The sequence below is a fragment of the Miscanthus floridulus genome, chromosome 10 (genome assembly GCF_019320115.1).
Source record: "Miscanthus floridulus cultivar M001 chromosome 10, ASM1932011v1, whole genome shotgun sequence".
Classification (NCBI taxonomy): Eukaryota; Viridiplantae; Streptophyta; class Magnoliopsida; order Poales; family Poaceae; genus Miscanthus; species Miscanthus floridulus.
This window is the reverse complement of record NC_089589.1, coordinates 99,935,858-99,960,283: the sequence shown is the minus strand read 5'-3', so window position 1 is coordinate 99,960,283 and position 24,426 is coordinate 99,935,858. Positions and strand designations below refer to the sequence as shown.

Sequence of the window (24,426 nt, the reverse complement as noted above, 5' to 3'; positions counted from 1 at the left end):
GTTACATTCAGGTCTGCCTCTCTCCACTCTCTCAGCTAGGTACTGCTCCTACGCTTCCCATTCTGGTCCAGTGACCTTGGCGTTGGGCCGGTGCTTGCGGATGGGCCGGGCCTGCTCCTTCGATGATGTGTCTTCAGAGTACTGGTTCAGGCGACGAAGTGTTGACAGGTTGCTAATGGGATCACGTGCTGGTCCGGTACGTGGACAGTTAGTGTATGGCTCAACCCATTATAGTTGAAACTCGATGCTACTAAATCACATGTGGCGCATTTACAAATGTCTCGCTTGCAAATAAATGACTGTGGTGCATCAGCAGCGGAATTGAGTTTCTAGTTCGGTGGATCTGATCTATAGTCTGTCTGCCGTATTACCGTTATAAAATAGTCTGCAAGTTGTATATGCAGCCATTTAGCCGGCCGGCTCCTGGTAGTTGGCACCAACCTCAACCTAAGCTCCAGCCAAAACAAACAAAAATGCTAAGCTGTATATCTTGGCCCGATGCGGCCTGGATGTTCATGACATCTTCGAGATAGTTATTAACTGGAACAAGGACTTGTACGTACTGTGCCAAATGTCTTCACAATAGTGCAATGTCAACTATACAACCCTCCAAGAGACTAAGACAAAAAAAAATGCAGTATCACCTAGTATTACATAATAGCCTTGAAATAAGAACCGGCCATACCTCCCAACTTCCCACCTTGTGTGCAAAGAAATGGCCTTCTCGGACTCAGAGAGAGCAGCAGCTACTGCATCGCTGCTCCTGCGGGTTCTCACGCTCCTCCTCCTCGTAGCTTCTATTGTCATTCTAGTGACCAACAAAATCTATGCACCGTTTAGGAATGTAGTAGACCCACCAAATATCACCTTTCGGGACTTCTACACATACCAGTGAACTTCGTCACCTCCTCTCCTAACCTGTCAATTTCTTTTCTGTTGTGGATTTATAGTTGCTCAGTCTTAACCTCCTGTGTATTTGTTCTTTTATTTTTTTCAGGTATGTTCTCTCTGCTGCTGTCATTGGAGGTGCGTACACTTTGCTAGTGCTTCCGTTCGCCGCCATCCATGTGGCCCAGGAGAGGAGAATTGGGCGTGATCGTCGTGCGATGGCTCTCCTTATTTTTACAGATGTCGTAAGATCGATCTCCACTGCCTATAGAGATACAAAAGGGCATCTTTTTTTTCGTTTTGTGAGGAGGACATCCCTTCATTAGTAAAACTCTGCTTTATTTCTTAAGGTCAGTTTGGATCTCATGCGTTGAAACAAATATCTAAAAACTACTTATCATTTTATAGTAGTATGCATTATTTTTCAATTTCTTTCAATTCTTGGGAGCCAAACAGGCAATAGAGAAAACATCGAAGTTTTTTATCCCATTCCTACAATTAATATATCTTTATTCTATTAAGAAACCAAAATCTTCTTTCTCCACCAGAACCTTAAATTTGAATCGAAAACCTTTGGTTCGCACTTAGGAGTAGTATCAGCGACTGGCCAGACATTAAAATGCTTAGTACTAATTGAGTGGATGTCTGTATGCTGCAGGTGTTTGCTGTGCTGATTGCCACAGGAGCTGCCGCAGGCCTTGGTCTGACTGTTGAATCCCAGCGTTTTCCACAGGGTCCGGATTTCGCGAATTTCTTTAAACTGGTGGACGTGTCGTGTGGTTTGATGTTGGTGGCTACTCTCTGCATGGTCATCATCATTATGGTTTCTGTTCGCTCGATCAACTAGCTAGAACAAATCCTTGCGTAAATAAATCTTCTTAGACAGAAGAACATGTTTCTAGCCTATGCACAAAACTCTTACAAGAAATGAACCAATTTGATCCCCACTATTTTTTTTCGAAGGGGTCCTCTTTTGTTCATGTACTTATTTGTATTGGCAATAGGAATGAAATCCATTTGACTCTCTGAACTTGTTTCGGAGTCTGAAAAATCCCCTCAACCCAAATACCAAGAATCATACATCCTCTAACTTTCAAAACCGAACAAAACCACCCCCTAGCAATTCCAATGTGGTTTCTCATCTCGTTTTTGCTAATGTGACATGTGGACCTCATGTTAATTGTTTTTAGCCATATCATCCTTTCATTGAATAAATTATCTCCTAAAGCCTTCCATAGTGTAGAAGTGAAGCCAGAAAAAATTCGGCCTCAAAATAAAAAACTGGCATCATTGTTCAAAGCCTGCAACGTGTAAGAATCAGTTGCTGTGAAGCAACAGGCCAACAACCCTCTTAGTGCTTCTTTAGTTACCCTACGGGCACACCATTGTGTTCACCTGATCTTTGTTTGTGCCCCAAAAGTTCTAACTAAAGAACATGAAACCAAAAGCAGACCGAATAAGTAGTTGTTGAAGTCGCTCTTTGACCCAAGCTTCCTAATATATTTTCGCTAGCTTTATCTTTAGAGAGGTTAGAGGAGGGCAATCAAAATAATGGAGTCCACTGACCGGGTGATCCACCCTCATATACATAAGTAGAAGTGCTAGTTTAGGTATGTTCCTTTTGTTTCCTTCATATGGAAATCTGGGGCCAGGGGGTCATTCCCTTGACTCGTACTGATGAGAAGTTTGTTAATCCACGAGAAGTTGAACAAAAAGCTGCCAAACTGGCCTATTTCTTGCGTGCAATTGTAAGGGGATTTTTTAGTATTTATCTAAAGGAAGTAACAAACGATTTCCTAGCATCGCCTCCAAAACTCTATCTCTTTCCTCTTCTCTCAGCCATCGATGAAAGGCAGGTCAAATTTTTTAGCAGCAGGATATCGGATAGAATTGTGAAAGGGATAAATCGGAGAACAAGTAACAAGCGATGAAAACACACTCTAACTAAAGTGATGCTCCAACATTCTATCCATTTTAGATGTTACTCTAGCCACACGCTGACGATGGCCTAAATGATCTCAAAAGGAAAAATGATTTCAACAAACAGAAGGTTTTAGATCTTATAGGGCACTACAACTTTAGTATAGACCTTATCTCCATCCGAGGTTATTTGAAAAATCTAAAAAAATGAATTTCAAAATCTCAAAAAAATGTTACAGACTAGAAAGTTAATGATTTGGTTAAAAGCTACAAATTTGATATAGACAAAAATCAGAGAACGTTCAAAACATCAAAAAATGAAATTCAAAGCACATAAGTTAATGTGATTATTCACACATTTTAACGATTCTAAATAAAAATATTGTCAACTCGAAAGTAGTAGGTCCCATCAAGAGCTACGGTTTTAGTGTATAACATATCAAGATCATATCTGAGGTCATTTCAAAAATTTAAAATTTTGAATTTAAAACGAATCTTTGGGCAACTAACTTCCTAAACGACCTCAAATAAAAAGTTATGAACTTTGAAGTTATAGATCGCATCGACTACAATTATGATAGATTGTTCATCTTCATCCAATTTAATACTAAAAGTTATAATTTGTTTATATAAGAGCAAAAAAATGAGAGAGAAAGAAAGAGACCACCTCATACATGGCCCCTACTGCCACATCAAACAAATCATGTCAGGAACCACCACTTTGAAGTGGTCTCTTGCTGGCTTTAAAAAGATTTTTGGTATTGGAACCGACTTTACCTCTAATAATGAAAAAAAAAAACCTGGTATAGTTGTATTCTTTATTTATTAGCTCTTTTACCGTTTCATTGTGTTGATGATTGATAGCGTGACCCATAATTATGGGCAGCACAATCATCTTCATCTAATTTTCTTGTTACAACATATGGGCAATCATCTAGTTTATATACAAATTTAGGTTATTTTATGTATTTTTCATAACCATAGAGATGGTTATTTTTTATAAAACAAAATAGATCCAATGGTTATTGTTGGCGATGATGATTAGAGTCTACCAAATTGTGAGAATTTTAAAATTTTAATCTTTTTCTCGTGCATCTGGTGAGAATTAACGTTGGGGCTTCTAGTTAGTAATAGTAAGTTTTAGGTGCAAGAAACAAATTTTTTTGGAGCTAGGATGAATTTACTGTAAATTTTCAATTATTAAACTAAAGCTTTAAATTAAAGCCTTATATCTGGTAGCTCTGCCTCAGCCGTGGGCCACAATTAATGCACATGCTTGTCTAGGAAGTCCATTGGACATGGACATTATTTGTGCATATATATTCGTACGTGCTAGTCCATTGGACATGTACATTATTTATGCATAAATATAAGTTATTGGTAGACTGCATGCATTGTTATGACGTTTGTGCTTACACGTTATTGGCAAACTGCATGCATTGTTATGACGTTTGTGCTTACACGTTATTAGCAGATTGCATGCATTGTTATGGTCGACAACTATTGTTATTGGCAGCAAAAGGGCAATATGACAGTGTTTCCTAATGAACGGTGGACAAAATGCTTACATTGTTTTCACCGAGAGCCAAGCTACTATGCAAGGTTGTCATGTATTTCTTTGTTTTGTTATTGTTTTTAAAAATTTTCCTTTTAACATTTTAGTAGATTGTTTGCTACTCGGTTCGTATACGGCTTGGTGCAATCAATTAAGACATCCGCACAGTATGAAAGTAGGATGTCTATTGCAGTATCAAGTTTATTCTTGCCAAATTAAATATGATACAATTAGTTCGAAACAACATGTTATGTTTCTATTGATTATATCAATGTTGCTCGATTATTGATTCTTATTGGTAATATAACATTTTCGAAAGAGAGAAAAGTTAAGGATAGTACGTAATCATGCCTGGTATGGTGCAATGGTGGCTTGATCTGCTTGGTTTGGTGCAATCGTGGCCTGATCTGATTGGCAAGGACGTTGAGGAAGTAGTTGAAGTTATCAAAGCAGATCGACCACATATAATAGAATTTCGACACATAGCTCCAGGCGAGGCGCCATCTCCACCCATGGAAGGAGTTCTACGTGTGATTATCTACTACAACTACGACCACGAAGATATAGCTTACGTTGTTGCCCCGGCTCCGTATATTGGTTAGATTGCATAGCAAAGGCTAGCTTTATAATTTTTATGCCTTGTATATAGAAAGGCAAGCATCAATTAAATATTGTATGTGTCTGTGATGAATCTCTTGAGTAGTGTCCTACTCAATATATCTAATAATAAACAATGAGATGTCTTGTGTTGAGTAACATGTGCCTGGTGAAGTATTTATACATAATAATTAATGTTGTCATGGTGTTCCAGCTGCAGAGACATGCCGCACATGGCCTCCTTAGAGATGAAGTTGTGCGTCGAGCCTAGGTTGAGGAGGGAGCGCAGAGTGGCACGGCCATGATGGATGCGCACCTGCATTGTCAGCACACATGACTCTACATGGAAATAAATGCTATAACTAGTTTCAAAAAAGAATCACGACTACGATAATCTTAACCGAGGCGGGCAAAAAGGATTTCCTGAGGCGGGCAACCTATCCGCCTCGGTCGAAAGGTCACAGTAAATCAATGATTTACCATGGCGATTCAAATGCCCGCCTTAGTTAATAAAAAAACAAAAAAAAAGAAAACCCATGGACAAGCATAGTGAGCCCATCCATGGGCCCGCTGAGCCCATCCACGCTACCAGATCTCGGCCGTCGGGATCTGCGGCGCCTCCTCAACCAGATCCAGGCACTGGGAGCGCCGCCAGGGAGGAGGATGCCGGATCCACCGTCGGGGAGGAGGTGGGGGCTGGATCCACCGTCGGGGAGAAGGAGGGGGCCGGATCGACCACTGGGGAGGAGGAGGGGGCCGGATCGACCACTGGGGAGGAGGAGGGGGTTGGATCCACCGCTGGGGAGGAGGAGGGTGCTGGATCCGCCGCCGGGGAGGAGGAGGGGGCTGGATCCGGCGCCGGGGAGGAGGTGGGAGCCGGATCCACCGCCGGGGAAGAGTTGGGGCCAGATCCACCGCCGAGGAGGAGGTGGGGGCCGGATCCACCGCCGGGGAGGAGGAGGGTGCCGGATCCGCCGTCGTGGTGGAGCCATGCCACTGTGGTGGAGTCGAGCCACTATGATGGGAGGGAGAGGCACGAGGGGCGCGGCCATGGTGGGAGGGAGGAGGGACGCCAGCGTGGTTGGAGTGAGAGGGAGGAGGGGCTAGTGTGTGTGTGACAGAGAGGGAGGAGAGGGTGGTGTCGCTCGGAGAAGGGGCGCGCTTGGAGCCGCGGCTCTCGGAGAAGGGGCACGCTCGGCCACGGCGCTCGGAGTGGAGTGAGGAGAGGAGGGAGAGTGGAGTGGTTAGGGTTTCTGATTTCATTTATATATTGGAGATGGTAGTGCTCTGGTGTGGGCTAGCGGGTTGGGCCTGATTTACTGAGGCGGTTGCGTTAGAATGCCCGCCTCGGTTAATGATTTACCGAAATGGTCACGTTAGGATGACCGCCTCGGTTAACATATATTAACCGAGGCGGGCACCGCCCCCGTTAATGATTAACCGAGGCGGTTGCTGGGCAGGCTGCCGGCCACCAAATAATGGAGGCGGGCAACTAGCCCGTCTGCCTCCATGCCCCAAAACAAAACACCTCGGTTAAGTTTTTGTGTAGTATTGAATTAAATACTATAACTGTAATTTACTGGTTTCATTTCATATAAAACTTATCCATCCAATGCGGCAACATTGGTCTTGCATAACATACATAGGATTTACCTTTGCTTTGGCTACTTGTGCTTCAAATCAAACATCCCAAGCGATGGCCCAAACCTTATTCAGCGCGCGCGCGCCACGCTTCCTAGCAACGCGCGGTTTCCTTTTACAGTAGATACGTTTTCCGGTACCATCTGTTTCCATCACGATTTTGTTGCGCTGGCTTCTATACAGAAACGTTTGCCTTTTCTCCCTTTTCTCCCTACTCTATGTGCGTTTCATCTCCTTCGAGGCAGAGGTGGAAGCTCAGGCGACGGCGGTACAGCTTCGATTACGGGCCGGCACCAGCAGTTCTCCCCCATCGGCGGTGACGCGCCTAGTCTCCACTGTCGAAGTGGAGGTGGAGCTCCGTCCACGCCGGCGCGATCTCGATTTGGGGCGGCACCAACTGGTTTTCCTGTCGAGGCGGAGGCAGAGTCGGAGGTGGTGCAGATTTCAACGCCTGAGAGCTGAGGAGCGAGGGGCCCCGGCGAGTCCGCCATTCGTGAAGATCCGGCAGCTGCAGTCAGGTCCGGGAGAACGTCGACGTTGTCACCTGCGACCGCCTCCACCGTGTCTCCTGTTCCTCCTAGTAGGCGCCGCCCCATGTCCGCCTGCCCTTCCCCGCTCTTCATCCCTCTGCTCTCGCTGGGCCCGCGTGGGAGCCATACTTCATCCATTGGTGGCCATTGTTGTGCTGCGGGAGGAGGGAGCCGACGGAGGTCACTGGCTTCGGCATGCCCCGGCGGCGGCGGTAGGGAGTCGGGGGCTGTGCAGTTTGGGGCTAGGGCGTATTGCGTTTCTAACTTGCTGCTGCTGCCTCTGCTAGTCTGCTCAAGCTACAAAGTTCAGATTCAGATAGGAAAATATTTGATGATACTTTCCCTGGTTCTGCTCAGAGTCCCATTTTTTGATAAATAAATAAATTGTATTTAAATCTAATAAAACAGGTCCAAAACTTTTACCTGCAAGATGCCAAGATGCTACGATGACTGAGTGTGTTCAGGATCCTACCGGCGGCAGCAGCAGCATCACTGCTTGCTCAACCAATTGCACATGCACGGCAACAGCAAAAGATTGATCATAACAGCAGCAACAGCTAAGATCAGATATTACTAAAAAAAACTGGACCGGCAGGGGAAGAACCGCCCCTACGGCATTTCACTGAGAAGAAGATCCAGGCAACCGGCCCAGAAAACGACCGTGGAGAGCAGATATTACTATATTATATGAGGCAGCATTTTCTGGCTGCTATCAGATTAGCTAGATTGCAGCAGTAGGACATCACGGATTAGGATGGCAACAGCCGTACTTTACATGTTTATTAGTTAGTGTCTCCATTTTCTCTGTGCCTTAACTAGGCAGTATGTTAGATAAAGTGCGGAAGAATAAAAAAATTGAGGATATAGAGTTGAATGCTATAGACAATGGGGCTTTTTAGTGTCTTATAATTAGGATGCACTACGGGAAACTGGTAATTTACCGAGTGTCGAATACTTTGCCGAGTGCCAAATATCGGGCACTCGGCAAAGACTCAGTTTGCCGAGTGCAGCCGTCGGCAAAATAAAACACTCGACAAAGGCTATTTTGCCGAGTGCCTAGTACTCGGCAAAATATAAGCCCTCGGCAAACCTTAATATGCCGAGTGTCAGGCCCTCGGCAAACTAGAGCACTCGGCAAATATTGTCAGAGGCATAACGGACCCAACGCCGGCAACTTTGCCGAGTGCTAGGCGTTAGGCACTCGGCAAATAATTAAGTTTGCCGAGTGCCACAGATTGGCACTCGGCAAAATTTTTTTATTATTTTGGCCACCAATTTTTTTTTGGTAGCCCTACAACAATACCAGGAACCACATATTCAAATTTTGCACATTTTGACTGATGTTTTCTATATTTCATTAGTTTATTCCATTTTGTTGATTTTTTTCGGAAAATACGAGTTTGAACTGCAGGTGCATCGAATATTGGATTTGAATGATTCGAAAAATGACATTCATGTTTGTGAGTGTAAGTTTAGGCCAAATCCAAGAACTGGCCTGAAATTTCTATCAACTTGCTCACGGGGCAACGCCACCAAATTGCGTGCGAGTTGTTTTTTAATTCCATAAAATGCAAACGAAATCGAAAAAACATGAAACTTGTGGAGATGCCGTGTTATCGTATGCGTAGGCTGTGGTAAAAATTTGAGAAAGTTTCGAGCACGTTGTCACGTACCATGCTTACAAACCAGGATATCTCCACAAAATTTGTACCACAGCCTACGCATACGATAACACGGCATCTCCACAAGTTTCATGTTTTTTCAATTTCGTTTGCATTTTATGGAATTAAAAAACAACTCGCACGCAATTTGGTGGCGTTGCCCCGTGAGCAAGTTGATAGAAATTTTATGTCAGTTCCTGGATTTGGCCTAAACTTACACTCACAAACATGAATGTCATTTTTGAATCATTCAAATCCAATATTCGATGCACCTGCAGTTCAAACTCGTATTGTCCGGAAAAAATCAACAAAATGGAATAAACTAATGAAATATAGAAAAAATCAATCAAAATGTGCAAAATTTGAATATGTGGTTCCTGGTACTGTTGTAGGGCTACCAAAAAAATTGGTGGCCAAAATCAAAAAAAAAATTTTGCTGAGTACTAATCCGTGGCACTCGGCAAACTTAATTATTTGCCGAGTGCCTAACGCCTGGCACTCGGCAAAGTTTTTTAAATAAAAAAAGGGAATCTTCTTTGCCGAGTGTCGTAGATCTTGGCACTCGACAAAGCTGTGGGCGGTTAAAAAAAATACGTCGGCCTCCCGGCCGACACACTCACACACACCACACACAGCGCCGCCGCCTTGCCTCCCCGTGCCGCCCCGCCACGCTCCGCCGCCCCGCCCCGCCCCATGCTGCCCCGGCCATCGCCATCGCCACCCCGAGCGCCCCCGCCACCGCCACCCCGCGTGCCCCCGGCCCCCGACCGCCAGAGGAGGAGGGAAGAGGAGCAGGCCACCGGAGGAGCCCCACCCCGCCGCTCGACTCAACCCACCGGAGGTGCCCCACCCCGGCCGCGCCGCCCGCCCACGCCCGCCAGCCGGCCCGCCCCGAGGAGGAGGAGAACCTCCGCGCCATCCGCCGGCCACCAGAGAAGGAGGAGGACCCCGCGCCACCCGCCAACCCCGTCCACGCTATCCGCCGTCCCCGCCCCCGTTCCGAGCAGAAGGTGGGAGAAAGGGAGGAAGAGGAGAAGGGGAACAGGAGAAGAGAGGAGGCCGAGAAGAGAGGAGGAGGAGGTGCCCCACCCCGGCCCCTTGATGCCGCCCCATCCGCGACCCTTGCCCCGTCCGCGGCCTCCGACGTCCCTCCGACGTCCAGGTATGCCCTTCCCTCGCTTCATGGTGTACAATGCTGGTGAAGGAGGAGGTGTAGGTGTAGGTGTAGGTGGTGGTGGCGTGCAATGGTGGTCGTTGTGGTGGATGTGGTGGTGTGGTCATGGTCGTTGTGGTGGATGTCGTGGTGTGGTGGTGGTGGTGGTAGTGTGGTGGTTGTGGTGGTGGTGGTGTGGTCGTGGTGGTGGAGGTTGTGGTGGTGGTGGTGTGGTGGTGGTGGTGGTGGTGGTGGTAGTGTGGTGGTTGTGGTGTGGTCGTGGTGGTGGTGTGTTGGTGGTGGATTAATATATATCTGGCTATCGGCCATCGTGCTGTATTTGTTCCCTTGATATGTGGTTGTCGGCCATCGTGCCGGTTTTTTCTTGCAGGTTTTGGAAACCTCCCCGTACAGGGGAGGTTCTGCTGAAATTTTCAACTTATAGTATTGTGTTTCTTCTTTTGCAGAGAAGAGCACGTCAGAGGGGACTCGACGACCCCGATCCTCTTTTGTCGGTGTTGCGGGTCCGCCTACACAGCATCGCCTTGTCACTGCCCCGACTCGCCACTGCCCCGCTAGCCTGACTCCACCGCCACCCTAGGTATAAATAAGCCCTCCTCCCGTATCATTGTCTTAGATCGCGTAACCTAGGTAGGCGTCTCCCGTCCGAAAGAGATACGGTCGTAGGTATGCGGATCTTTGCATATCTACGACCGTATCTGTTTCGGATTATCCACGTTTTTTTGACAGCCCGTAGATGCGTAGATGAGTTAGTTTCCATGGTCTGCTCCAGTCCGAGACCGAGTTTCGATAGCTCTTCCCTGTTGTTCTCCGGATACACACTCTCCTTGCCAGGACGTGTATCGGGAGAACAGTGGGGAGGTGCCGCCGAAATTCCATCTCAGATAGGAGTAGAGCATGGAGACTAACCTCATCTACGCATCCGTGGGTGGGATTAGGACCTATCCTTCACCTATTAGATAGTAGGAACACCGTGTAGATGCAATTGCTGGTTTTATTACTCGCTTATATATATATATATATATATATATATATATATATATATATATATATATATATATATATATATATATATATATATATATATATATATGTCAGAGGATGGATAACCATGACTGGATGTACACGGGCCACGCAGAGATGACCCCAGAATGGATGTGCAATACCTCTGCTTTCTTAGATCATGCTGTTGGCCCGGCTGCTCAAGGGGCGAGTCGAATGCCGTGTCCCTGTAGCAAATATGACAACAGGAAAAGAAAAAATAGGAAGAAGGTGGGGGAAGATCTTTGCAAGTTTGGATTCACGCCAAACTATACCTGCTGGATCTTCCATGGTGAAGTAGATCGTATGAGAGAGGAGGTGGTGAGACAACGCCTTGAGGATTTTGATGGTGATGCCAGGGTACCAGACATGATGGATGACTTTCATGAGGCACAGTTTCATGAAGGAATGGAGGAGGAACCAGAGGAAACCGCAAAGGCGTTCTACGACATGATGTCTTCGGCACAGCAGCCCCTTCACGAAAAGACCGAGGTTTCACGACTGGATGCCGTTGGACGCCTAATGGGGTTCAAGTCGTAGTATAGCCTAAGTCAAGACGCCTTCGATGCTATGTTGGCAGTTGTTGGGACCCTGCTTCTGGAGTGTCATGTTCTGACGAAGAACATGTACGAGTCACAGAAACTTCTTCGTGCACTGAAGATGCCGTATCAGCAGATCCATGCTTGTCTGAATGGTTGCGTCCTATTTAGGAAACAACACGAGAAAGCAACGCATTGTCCAAAGTGCAAATCCTCTAGGTTTCTGGAGGTAGACTCTAGTGATGGTCAGAAGAAGTAGCTTGATATCCCCGAGAAGGTCCTACGGTACCTTCCTTTCATACCGAGGATCCAACGGTTATTCATGATAGAGGAGTCCGCCAAACAGATGACATGGCACAAAAATGGCAAAAGATACAATTCTGAGAAGATGGTACATCCATCCGATGGTGATGCATGGGTCCACTTTGATGGTAAACATCCCTGGTAAAGCTGAGGGGGCTCAGAATGTACGTGTAGCACTAGCAACAGACGGGTTCAATCCGTATGGAATGATGGCAGCCCCGTACACTTGTTGGCCCGTGTTCATGATCCCCCTAAATCTTCCCCCCGGCGTCATGTTTCAACCCAAGAACGTATTCCTGTCGCTCATAATTCCCAGACACCCGGGGAACAATATGGGAGTGTTCATGGAGCCTCTGATTGACGAATTGATCGATGCTTGGGAAAACGGGGTACTAACATATGACCGAGCTACAAAGAGGAACTTCAAAATGCATGTCTGGTACCAGTACTCCCTGCATGACTTCCTAGCGTATGGCATATTCTGCGGGTGGTGTGTTCACAGGAAGTTCCCATGCCCAGTATGCAAGGAAGCTATGAGGTTCAATTGGTTGAAGAAGGGTGGCAAGTTCTCTTCGTTCGACCAACATCGTCGATTCCTCCCTTCTAACCATCCATTCAAATGAGACATCAAGAACTTCATGAAAGGTGTTCGAGTCACTGACCCTGCACCTCAGATGATGACCGGCGCCGAGGTCCGTGCTCAGATAGAGGCTCTCAAAATTGATGATAACAAAGGTGGTTTTATTGGATATGGTCAGGATCACATGTGGACTCATATATTAGGCTTGACAAGGCTCCCCTATTTCAATGACCTCCTTCTTCCACACAACATTGATGTAATGCACACTGAAAAGAATGTCGCCGAGGCACTTTGGGCAACACTCATGGACATTCCTGATAAGACAAAGGACAACGTTAAGGCTAGACTAGACCTAGCGACGTTGTACGATAGACCAAAGCTAGTGATGAAGCCTCCTGCGCCCGGCAAGAAATGGAAAAGGCCTCATGCCGATTTCGTCTTGAAAAAGGATGAAAGGAAGGAGGTATTGCGGTGGATCCAGACGTTAATGTTCCCTGATGGGTATGCGGCGAATCTGAGGAGGGGAGTGAACTTGTCTACTATGCGAGTCTTAGGGATGAAGAGTCATGACTACCACATATGGATTGAACGGCTTCTTCCTGCCTTGACCCGGGGATATGTCCCCGAGAATGTCTAGCGCGTGCTGGCAGAGTTGAGCTATTTCTTTTGTCAGCTTTGTGCCAAGGAGTTATCTCGAGCCATGGTTGTTGACTTAGAGAAAGTGGCACCTGTGTTACTCTGCAAGTTGGAGAAGATCTTTCCACCCGGCTTCTTCGTGCCGATGCAGCATTTGATTTTGCACCTATCGTACGAGGCACGAATGGGGGGTCCCGTGCAGGCCCGTTGGTGCTATCCAATCGAGAGATGTCTAAAGGTTCTTCGCAAAAAGTGTAGAAATAAAGCCAAAATTGAGGCGTCCGTGGCAGCGGCATTCATTATGGAGGAGGTGTCAAACTTCACAACAGCATACTATAAGGACAACCTTCCAAGTTTGCACAATCCACCCCCTCGTTACAACGCCGACGAGAGTTCATCGAACCTCAGCCTTTTCAAAGGGCAACTCGGAAGCGCAAGCACATCGAGCACCAAGACCTTGTAGTATGATGAGTGGCGCACTATCATGTTGTATGTGTTGTTGAACCTTGACGAAGTGAACCTGTATTTGCGGTAAGTTCTCAATGAGCTTGTTACATACGCCGTCACTATCCTACATCCATCCAACCCCCTTGTCTCTCATTTTTTCAGGGAATCTCTGGATAAGTACTGGCAAGAGGATTGGGCTCCTTCCCCTCAAGAACAAGATAGCCTTCTCAAAGATGGTGTGCCCGATTTCATTTTCTGGTTTAGTAAGAAGGTACCGTCCAATTTACCTCGTTCTATCTTTGACTCACCACTTTGCTCGTACGAGCAAGTAATGTAACGATCTATCTGGCCTCACCTTGCAGGCCAGCACGGATGTGGAAATGAGTGATGAGTTGAGATAGGTTGCCAATGGCTTCGCCTATAAGGTCAAGTCATTTACCATTTATGATGTGAATGGATATCGCTTTCACACAACAATACATGAACAGAGTCGCCCAAACCGAAGAACCACGAATACCGGAGTTTGTACGCCTAGCACCGATGACCGCAACTACTACGGCGTAGTCGAAGAAATATACGAGCTCAGATTTGAGGGTCGCAAACCTCTTAATCTAGTCGTATTCAAATGCCATTGGTTCGATCCTGATGTAACGAGAACGGCCCCTGAGCTTGGGCAAGTCCAAATTCGGCAGGATTCCGTCTATCGAGGCGACGATGTCTATATTGTGGCTCAACAGGCCACGCAAGTTTATTATCTCCCATGGGCATGCCAAAAAGACCCTAATCTTATGGGCTGGTACCTTGTGCACAAGGTATCGCCGCACGGTAAATTGCCTGTCCCGAACGATGAGGATTACAACTTTGACCCAAACACATACGATGGAGAGTTCTATCAACCAGAGGGGCTAGAAGGGAGGTTAGACATAGACATGTCTTCGCTGATGGGCATGGAAGTACACAATGACATTGATGAGGACGATGGAGATGAGGTGCAAAATGCCAACGACTTACAAATGCTTGAGCGATTACGTTTAGGCAATGACAATGATGACAACATTGGAGATGAGGTCGATTTTTTCGACAATATTGATAGTGATGCCGATGACAACGAGGGAGATTATTTCTAATTCATGTAATACTATATTATTATTATTATTATTATTATTATTAATTTGCAATTATGTTTCATTCATTTTCCATCTCTTTATAAGGACTTACAAATTCATTTTGCATCTTTGTAATTGCAGGAACTCGACAAAATGACTGGGGGAAGGCAGAGGCGTCTCCACTCGCTCTACGCGACACCCCCCACTCAGGAGGACGAGGAGCCATCGGTGGAGACATCGACGAGGAGGACTAGGACTGGCCGCCCCCGCGGCCGTCCGAGGACGAGACCTACGCCACACGCCCCGTCGCCCAAGGAGGACTAGGTGGTGGCCTCCGGGGATGAGGGCGACCAGGGCACGGCCGCGGGGGACAAGGACGACCAGGCGGCGACAGCAGGGGGTTCTGCTTTGTCTGGCCATGAGGAGGCGGCGACAGCAGGGGGTTCCTCTTCCTCTGGTGGGTCGACCGTCTACTTGCGCGGGCTGTTGACCCTCCCACGGAGGCTGATCCCAGTTCACCAGTGCCCGACGATTCGACCCGTGGGCGATGGGTACGTAACCATTCATGTTTTCTCTACTTGTTCATATGACATGTTGATAATCAAAATGGAGACTAATAATTCTTCTCAATGACTCGTGCAGCAACTGGGAAGTTGTGTCCGGAGCCGGCCAGGTACGCCAGATCAATGGCATCCTGAGCCTTCTTATTTGGGAGCACTACCCTGGCATGGTCACCGTCGCAGGCACCAACAGCAATGTGACTATGCAGCCCTAGATGTGGGACCACTTTGCCCTCGCCACGGACAATGTCGCAGGCACCAAGGCGGCGCGGATTAAGCAGGAGCACTGGGTAAGTCTTCATCGCACTACATTGGTCAATTTATTGTATTCATTGGTCGTTCTTAAAATAATGAAATGATACATGATGCATGTATGCAGGACTTCTTCAGGTGCGCCCCGGGGTACGAGGGCCGGGCGGAGCAAGTGCAGGACAAGGTCTGTAGGAACCGACTCTCAGACCTGTACCACGAGACGCGGCTCCAGTGCATCATCAACTACAACGGGAATGTCCTTGGTGACGTGGTGAGGAAGCAGGTGGCTAGGACCATGATGCTCACTAAGGAGCAGTACCTCCAGGTTAGTACAAAACATTAATACTGATTCCTTCCATGAAGAATAGGTAGGCTTCATTTTATCTTTTGACATGTTATATACTTAATGGTCTGCAGATGTGTCCTGATTGGTGCGCCAAGGACCGAGCCTGCTGGGCGGCCATTGTCGACAGGTGGTGCTCGAATGAGTGGATGGAAAAGCACAACATCCGTTGGGACTGCCGCCTGCAGATGGGTGGTGTGCCACACCACCAAGGCAACCGCCACCTCGACACGTATGCCCAGACATGGGTAACACTCTTTATATTTATTTCTTTATTCATTCGAACGCTCAATTCTCATTACTTGTAATCATCTTGGTGTTTTCCTCGCAGTCCCAGTCGCATGGTGGCCAGGAGTGCAACGAGTTCATGGCGTACGCCCTGGCACACAAGGGCAAGGCGGCAGCCCTAGACCTCACCTACAACCCAGAGGACCCGCCTAAGGCGTACGCCAACACGAGCATCCATAGCAAGCTCAGCGAGTACTCCTCGGCAGCTCACATGCGCCATGGGGAGGACTTCGATCCGGCCTCCTAGCCCCTGGATGCGGACCTCGTGATGAGGCTTGGAGGAGGGAAGCAGCATGGCCGGTACTGGATGGCGAACAGCCAAGTTGACACGGCCTCTACTCCCACCCTCTCCCAGATTCGAGCAAGGAGCACGAGCTCCTCCCTCCCTATACGACCTCGGCAGCAGAGTGCACAGCAGCAGGTGGTGGAACTCCAGGTTAGTCCTGTTTTATTCATCGTTCATTGCTTTTACATATATCTTGCCTTTGCATTGTTGAAACATTACGGGTGAAATATTGCAGGCCCAGGTGCAGAGGATGGAGGCTAGGCACTCGGCCTCGCAGGCGGAGCAAGAGCGAAGGAGGGAGGTCAAGGAGAAGAGGCTGTAGGACCTTTACGCGTTCATGGCGAACCTTCAGGCCATGACGGGTATAGCCGTGCCACCTTCGCTCCTTGCTCTAGTGGTTCGTACTCCTTATCCTAGTCCGGTGAGTATGGTTGTTTATTGCTTTAGCTTGTGCGACCCTCCTGCAGAAACTCATGAATTCGCTTTTCCTTTGCGCAGCCACCGTCCGTGGGTTCGAACCCGACTCCTCAAGGGCACCACTCGACGCATCCAAGTGAACCTGGCCCTTCTCCATAGTCCGGGTGGCCAGCTGGCCCTCCTCCATAGCTCGGGGGGCCAGGTAGCCCTTCTTCACACTCCAGGTGGCAAGGGTGACAGTAGGTACCTTGAATTGGTCTCTTTTCTTATGTTTCATGGACTTAGACTTGTGTTGGATCCTGTGATGGATATTGTGATGGTTGTGTTGGATGTGGATATTGTGATAGATGTGGATGTGGATGTGATATACATTGTGATCTATATCGTGTATGTGATGGATATTGCTATGGACGAGGCATTTATGTGATATATATTCACTACTAGAAATCCTTTCATCTATGACGATTTCGGAATGACGATAATAGTTTTGGTCATGGAATAAGGTTCATTAGTGACGAAATTACGTAGATGGTCATAGATGATTGGTTTGGCCGTCAACCCCTTTGTTTAACTGTGACAAATTTGAAAGAATCATCATACAAGTGTTCTGTGATTCATCATAGAAGTGAAAGAGAATAGTTTCACCGTTCAGGTACCACCTGTCAGATAATTATTTCGTCATAAAAGTAGAATTTATAAAAAAATTGGTGGTGCCTTAGAATCGAACCCACCACCTCTTCTCTCAGAGCCAAGTTGGCTTACCATCAGAATAAGACTTCGGTCATGTTTAGAGATTAGAAGTTTTTTTCTTATTCGATTATTGAATCAATCATAAACCCAACCCAACCGAACCCAATCCAATCCACCCAGATCTAAATCGAATCGGGCAGGGGGCGGGAGGAGGTGCTCCGGCGGCGGGTAGCTACTGCGGCGCGTTGCGCTTCTCCGGCGGCGGGTAGCTGCTGCAGAATGGCGCGCTTCTCCGGCGAGCAGCTCTGGCGGCGGGTAGCTGCTGCGGCGCGGCGCGCTTCTCCGGCGGGCAGCTCCGGCGGCGGGTAGCTGCTGCGGCTTCTCTGCTCCGGCGGCGGGCAGCTCTGGTGGTGGGCAGCTCCGGCGGCGGGCTTCTAACGGCGAGCAGCTACTGCAGCGCGCTTCTCCGGTGGGCAGCTCCGGCGGCGGGTAGCTGCTGCGGCTTCTCTGCTCTGGCGGCGTGCTTCTCCGGCGGGAAGCTCTGGCGGCGGGCAGCTGCTGCGGCTTCTCTACTCCGTGTTCAACCTGCTGCTACTTCAGCTACTTAGAGGTACTGTCATCTTTCATTGCCTGCAATTCATAGCATTTAATAGCTGTTTAGACATGGCTTATTAGAGGTAATTGTTGTTACATTGATTAGATGGACAGGACATGGATTCGTGCTACTCGGTTCAGTGATAAGTTCACAGACGGCGTTGATCAATTTATGTCATATGTTCGGGATAGATTCAATGCAGATGATGTTATACTTTGCCCCTGTCGCCATTGTCTGAATCAGTCTTCACTGAGTCAGGAAGATGTGCATAACCATCTGTACCTCTATGGATGGTCAGCTACATATACTCGGTGGCTACACCATGGAGAAGCTTTTGATGCTGAGATTATTGAAATTGCAGAGGATGCATATGAGCCTGATCATCTAGGTGATGTGGTCAATGAGGATGAGGCTAACAATGAAGATGATCTAGGTACTATAGAGATGCTTGCAGACTTGTACACAGCTGTAGAAGATGGAGAACAGCCTATGTTTGTGAAAGTTCTTGAAGATGCAAAACGTGCTCTTTGCCCAGGTTCTGTTCATTCTAGGTTCTCTTTTCTAGTTAGATTGCTACACATCAAGTCCTTCTACAGGATTAGCAACACAGCAATCAGTGTTATATTGAAGTTATTGGCAAGGTCATTCCCTAATAGTTGTCTTCCAGATTCATATGACAAAGCAAAGACATATCTCAAAGAATTGGGCCTTGGATATGAGTTAATCCATGTTTGTGACAACAATTGTGTGTTGTTTCGGAAGAATCTTGCCAAAGCGGACATTTGCCCAAAATGCAAGGAATCTAGGTGGGTAGATGCTGATGGTGCCAAACGGGTTCCAAAAAAGGTTTTGAGATACTTTCCTCTTATACCTAGGCTAAAGAGGATGTTTGCAAACAAAGCAACATCTGAGGAGACCCGGTGGCACAAGGAGAAGAGGGTGGCTATGGAAAATGAAATGACCCATCCAGCCGATGGTGAAGCCTGGAAAGACTTTGATGATATGTATCCTAGCTTCGCTGAAGATGCAAGAAACCTAGGGCTTAGTTTAGCTACAGATGGCTTCAATCCATTCGGGAACATGAACACAAGTTATAGCATGTGGCCTGTACTTGTAAAGGTGTACAATCTACCTCCATGGTCATGCACTGATGCATCCAACTGCATCATGGCATTACTCATCCCAGGACAAAAGTCTCCAGGCAAGGACTTTGACGTATTCTTAGAACCCCTCATTGAGGATTTGTTAAAACTCTGGGAAGGTGTCAGGACTTATGATGCATTAACTGGTTTGAAGTTTGACCTTCGTGCTATAGTACTATGGTGCATACATGATTATCCAGCTTTGGGTGTATTGTCAGGGCGAATTACTAAAGGTTACTATGCATGTATTTATTGCAATAGAGATCCATTGTCAAGGAGTCTTAGGAAAAAGATATGCTACATTGGACACCGTTGCTACCTCCCAAAAACTCACAAATGGAGAAGAAGCTTGGCCTTTGATGGACACCGAGAAAACCGGATAGAGCCAGCAAAGTTGACTGTGGATGAAACTTTGGAGGCTCTAGAGAAGGTAAAAGATGTTAGTCCTGGTAAGCCTGAGGGTAGCAAGAAAAGGAAGCGTGGACAGAAGGATCAGGAGCCAAAATTGTTCAGTCGAAAGTCGGCCCTATGGAAACTACCTTATTGGAAACACTTGAAGCTGCCACATAATCTTGATGTGATGCATATAGAGAAGAATATATGTGATGCCCTTCTCGGCATAATTCTCCATCTTGATGGCAAGAATAAGGATACAGTTAATGCGAGACTTGATTTGCAGGATATGGGCATACGACCTGAGTTGCATTTCGAACAAGAAGATGGTGATTTAGTTTCAATGCCAGCAGGATGGTATGCCACGGAGAAAGAAGAAAGGACTGCATTTTGTGGATTTATGAAAAGTATTCGGTTTCCATATGGGTATGCTTCCAACCTGACAAGATGCATTAGTGCAGATGGTTCGAAGGTGCAGGGCCTCAAAACCCATGATTGCCACATCCTACTCCAAAGAATTTTACCAACCGGTCTCTGGGGATTAGTGCACAAGGACATATATGAAGCAGTTGCTGAGTTGGGTAAATTTTTCCAGGAGCTTTGCAGTAGGAAACTAAAGGTTGATGTTGTGAAACGTCTAAAACCAGAAATCCCTGTGATACTATGCAAGCTTGAAAAAATATTTCCTCTTGCTTTTTTTGATGTGATGGTCCACTTGGCTGTCCACCTTCCTGATGGAGCACTGTTAAGAGGCCCTGTCCAATATGGATGGATGTACCCGATCGAACGCCAATTGGGCACTTTGAAGGGGTACGTGAGGAATAGAGCTAGACTTGAAGGATCCATCGCTGAGGCGTACATAGCTAATGAGGCATTGACCTTTTGTTCAAGGTACATGGAAGATGTTGTCACTAGATTTAATCGTGATGATGACAAATGTGATCCACCAAATGGTGACCTCTTTGTCTTCCAGCATGGTGTTAAACTCTTGGGAGCCAACAGGGAAACATATCTTGAAAACAAAGAATTTGACAAGCTTTGTTGGTATGTGCTAAACAACTATGATGAGGTGGAGCCATATTTGAGGTGAGTGTTTTTTCTAAATTTTGTGTGCTACTAAAAACTATGCTAAACCTGCATGACCAATACTCATATTTTGAACTGTCTGTGCAGCAAGTTTAGAGAAGAGTTAGAGAAAGAGGGTGGCCATGATATTGAGAGTAGGTTAGAAAAGGAATTTCCTGCTTGGTTTAGGAGTCATGTAAGTGGTTCCATAATTTATGCAATATATCATGTTGTCTTCTTAATCTGAGTTCCACATTTTTCACTTAATCTGTTGTCTTTTTAGATCAAGATGCTGTGGAACGATAATCGTGAAGAGGTCAGTGAAGGGCTTTATGCAATATCATGTCGACCTGACCTTAGGGTCAGATTATGGTCATCATGTAGTGTGAATGGTGTTCGATACAACACTATTGACCATGAAAGACAAAGGCAGACACAAAACAGTGGTGTGCTGGCAGAAGGAACACACAATGGAGTGTCGACTGAATTTTATGGTCAGCTCAAGGAGACAGTTCAGTGGAGCTACAACTCCAATTTACAAATGATTCAAACTGTGGTACTTTTTCGGTGTGAGTGGTTCAGTCAAGATGGCAAAGCTAGAAACATTAGAGATGATGGCCATTTTAGATCCATCAATATAGAGAGGTTTTGGTACAAGTCAGACCCATTTATATTAGCAAGTCAATCAACAAAGGTCTTCTATGTGCAGGACACACAATTTGGCAACAATTGGCGTGTTGTCCAAAAATTTGAGCATAGGAGCATGTATGATGTCAATGAAACAGAAGTCAGCACTGTTCACCAAGATGAAACTAGGTCTGATAATGAGCTTGAGGTGCAAGATGATCAAGATGATGGCACCGATGAACCTACACCAGTGCAGCGACGTGTAGATGGACAGAAATCTTCTGTTGTTGGTAACTTACAAGCTCTTATCAATAGAAGAGAAGAAGACATGGCTGAGAACAGTGATGAGGATGATGACTATGTAGATGACACCATCTTAGAGTATTGTAGTGACAATGATAGGGATCCCATGGAATGTAATGATGATGATTAGCTGTCATTTTTTAGATGTTGATTAGCTGCCATTTTTGGAGCACAAATATTGTAACAAATTATGTCATTTTTGGGATGTATACTTCTGGGATGTTGATGGAGCACAAATATTTGAACAGTGGCTCTTTTTTTGGGATTGTAACAAATTCTGTCATTTCTGGGATATGTTGATTAGCTGTCATTTTTGGGATGTTGTTGTCTCTAGATTCTAGCAAAATCTGTCTATACAACAAATTCACTCATACAGTTAAGTTAACTCAAACAATTTTTCATTCATACAATAACTCATTCATACATTAACTCATTCAATAACTGTGACAATTCAGACATCAACATACATTTAGTAACTCATACATTTAGTTAACTGATACATTCAGTTAACTCATACATTCAGTTAACTCATACATTCAGTTAACTCATACATTCAGTTAACATTCAGACATTGCCAATTCAGACATTCATAGTAGGTAGTTGTAGCTTCATGGGCTGAGCACCTTTACTAAACATTGCCACCATCAGTGCCAAAAAAACAGCAAGAAAGATTAGTGAACCACAACACACTGCCTTCAGCTTCTTCTGTGGCTTGGCAAGTGCCTTGGCCTCAAGCTCCTTCACAAGTGCCATGGCCTCCTCCTTTTCCTTCACTAGTTTGGCCATCTCCAAATGTGCTTCATCTAGCAGAAAACTGAGTTCGTTCTTCTCCAGCTCTAGAGTTTCATTCTTGCTACGCAAGATCCTAACTGCATCTCGCAAATCAACAAGAATTTCGACCTGATGCTCTGTTGGCTTGGGATCAAACCACTCCCAGAAAGGGCATCCACCAGCCTAGCACCCACAGACATTTAGATTGTCAGGTAGACTATTACCTAGATTGAAATCAACACATCACAATGCAAATTGAACTCACCTTGTATTTGGGGCATGCATTGTACCTCCTTCTAGGATTTGCATTGCTCCATGAGATCCACCTGGGAGTCTTCTAACCACAGTAGCACTCCAGAGCCGGTGTGTAGGAGTTGGGGGGGTGGCGGTATGGAATTGGAGAGGAGTATGGGGACTGCGCCCTGGACTGCTCCATGGAGCTCCGTGACGAGCTTGAGCCAGCAGAGGTTGCCATTGAGGTGTAACCCTAGTCGGCTGGCAGCGGCGGCGGCGGTTGGTAGTGCGAGCGGTGGCGGCACCTGGTAGCGGTCCCGGCGGCGAGGCGTCGAAGGAACTTCGGCTGTGGCGATTTGGGGAATTCGGGGATTTGGGGACGGATTGGGGGGTATCAAACCGTTGGGGTAAGAGGCTGATAGGGTTGGTCCACTAGAGTGAGCCTTCCATATGGCTGGACTCGATTCACCATGGGATGAGGCTAACTGGTGGGTCCATTATGGTCAAACAGTGGTCAAATCAATGATTCAAGCTCATTTTGAATCGAATTTGAACTGGATTTTCAATGTACTGTTCAAGACCTTCATCAATGTACACTAATTGTCCAACTCGCACTCTAATGGTCATTATATGGTCCATGTTAAGTGTATAAGTACACCAAGCATGTATAGCTATATGATCTCACACATCATATACCTATGTGTATTGATATAACCAAGCATGTGTATGATCTTTTCAACTCAAGTGCATAATTATATGTGTTGATATAAGCAAGCATGTAGACCTTACCTTATCAAGTGCTTAGTTATATGTGAAGTGCATATTATAGCATATATGTGTGTATGTATGTTATATAGTAACAAAGCACACGTTGCATGTATATGATCTTATGAAGTGCTAATCAAGTCATTCTCATATGCTCACATAGTATGTCATCTTATGAAGTGCTAATCAACTTACTAAATGTTTAAATTCATTGAAGCACACACATTATAGTTAAGTAGAATGTATGTTACATGTGTATATATATACAAAAAAGGGATCATGTATGTCTCCCTATAATTTGAGACCTAAAATATTATCATACTGAAAATTTTATGCGTACATCAGATATTATAAATACTAAAAAAACAAAACATTGGAATCATGTCCTTCATATATCAAAATAGGTTACAAATACTAAAAACAACATTGTAAAGCATTATAATAACATGGTAATATCATTATATACAAACTTACTTTTTATCCCAATCATGTAGAAATTGTTGTCACATTTTTTTGAAGCAAATATCAATTTACAATTCAATAAAATAAACAGACATAAAAGAAAAAACCATTTAATTTTATTCTAAAAAAAAAAGAAAAATGCTTTCCAGCTCCCGCCTAGGGGTTCTGGCGTTTGCGCGCTTATCCCTGCCCAATTTTGGTGCCTCCGAAAACCCCCTACTGCCCTCCTCCGGCATCCGCTCCATTGAAAGTACACAGGGACAACATAGTAATTTCACCGAGGACTATATATTGGTCAATCCCCTCCCGCATCTCTTCTGGCCTCATTTCGTTTCACTCCGCCGCACCCACTCCGCATCCACTCCGCCGCCGCCGCCCTAGATCCACTCCGCCGTCCTCTCATACAGCCACTTCGCCGCCCAGATCCACTCCGCCACCCAGACCCACTCCGCCGCCCTCTCATATAGCCACTCCGCCCCCCAGATCCACTCCGCCACAACACAGACGGAGACGGAGGAGCCGTGACCTGCGATGTCCACCCCACTAGAGATGGAGAAGTAGGACGTCGACCACTTCATCGAGCCGCACCTCAACGTCGGCCACTTCATCGAGCCG

At 46.1% G+C, this 24,426-nt stretch overlaps 2 protein-coding genes across 2 annotated transcripts; both read left to right on the top strand.

Moving 5' to 3' along the window:
- Positions 1-5,496: 5,496 nt before the first annotated feature.
- Positions 5,497-6,078, top strand: LOC136489135 (uncharacterized membrane protein YFL067W-like). Its single transcript, XM_066485853.1, has one exon. The coding sequence runs from the start codon at positions 5,497-5,499 to the stop codon at positions 6,076-6,078; it is 582 nt and encodes a 193-aa protein (XP_066341950.1).
- Positions 6,079-18,154: 12,076 nt separating this feature from the next.
- LOC136489134 (uncharacterized) lies at positions 18,155-21,709 on the top strand. Its single transcript, XM_066485852.1, has 3 exons — positions 18,155-20,670; positions 20,758-20,845; positions 20,933-21,709. The coding sequence occupies exons 1-3, from the start codon at positions 18,155-18,157 to the stop codon at positions 21,707-21,709; spliced, it is 3,381 nt and encodes a 1,126-aa protein (XP_066341949.1).
- The last annotated feature ends 2,717 nt before the right edge of the window (positions 21,710-24,426 follow it).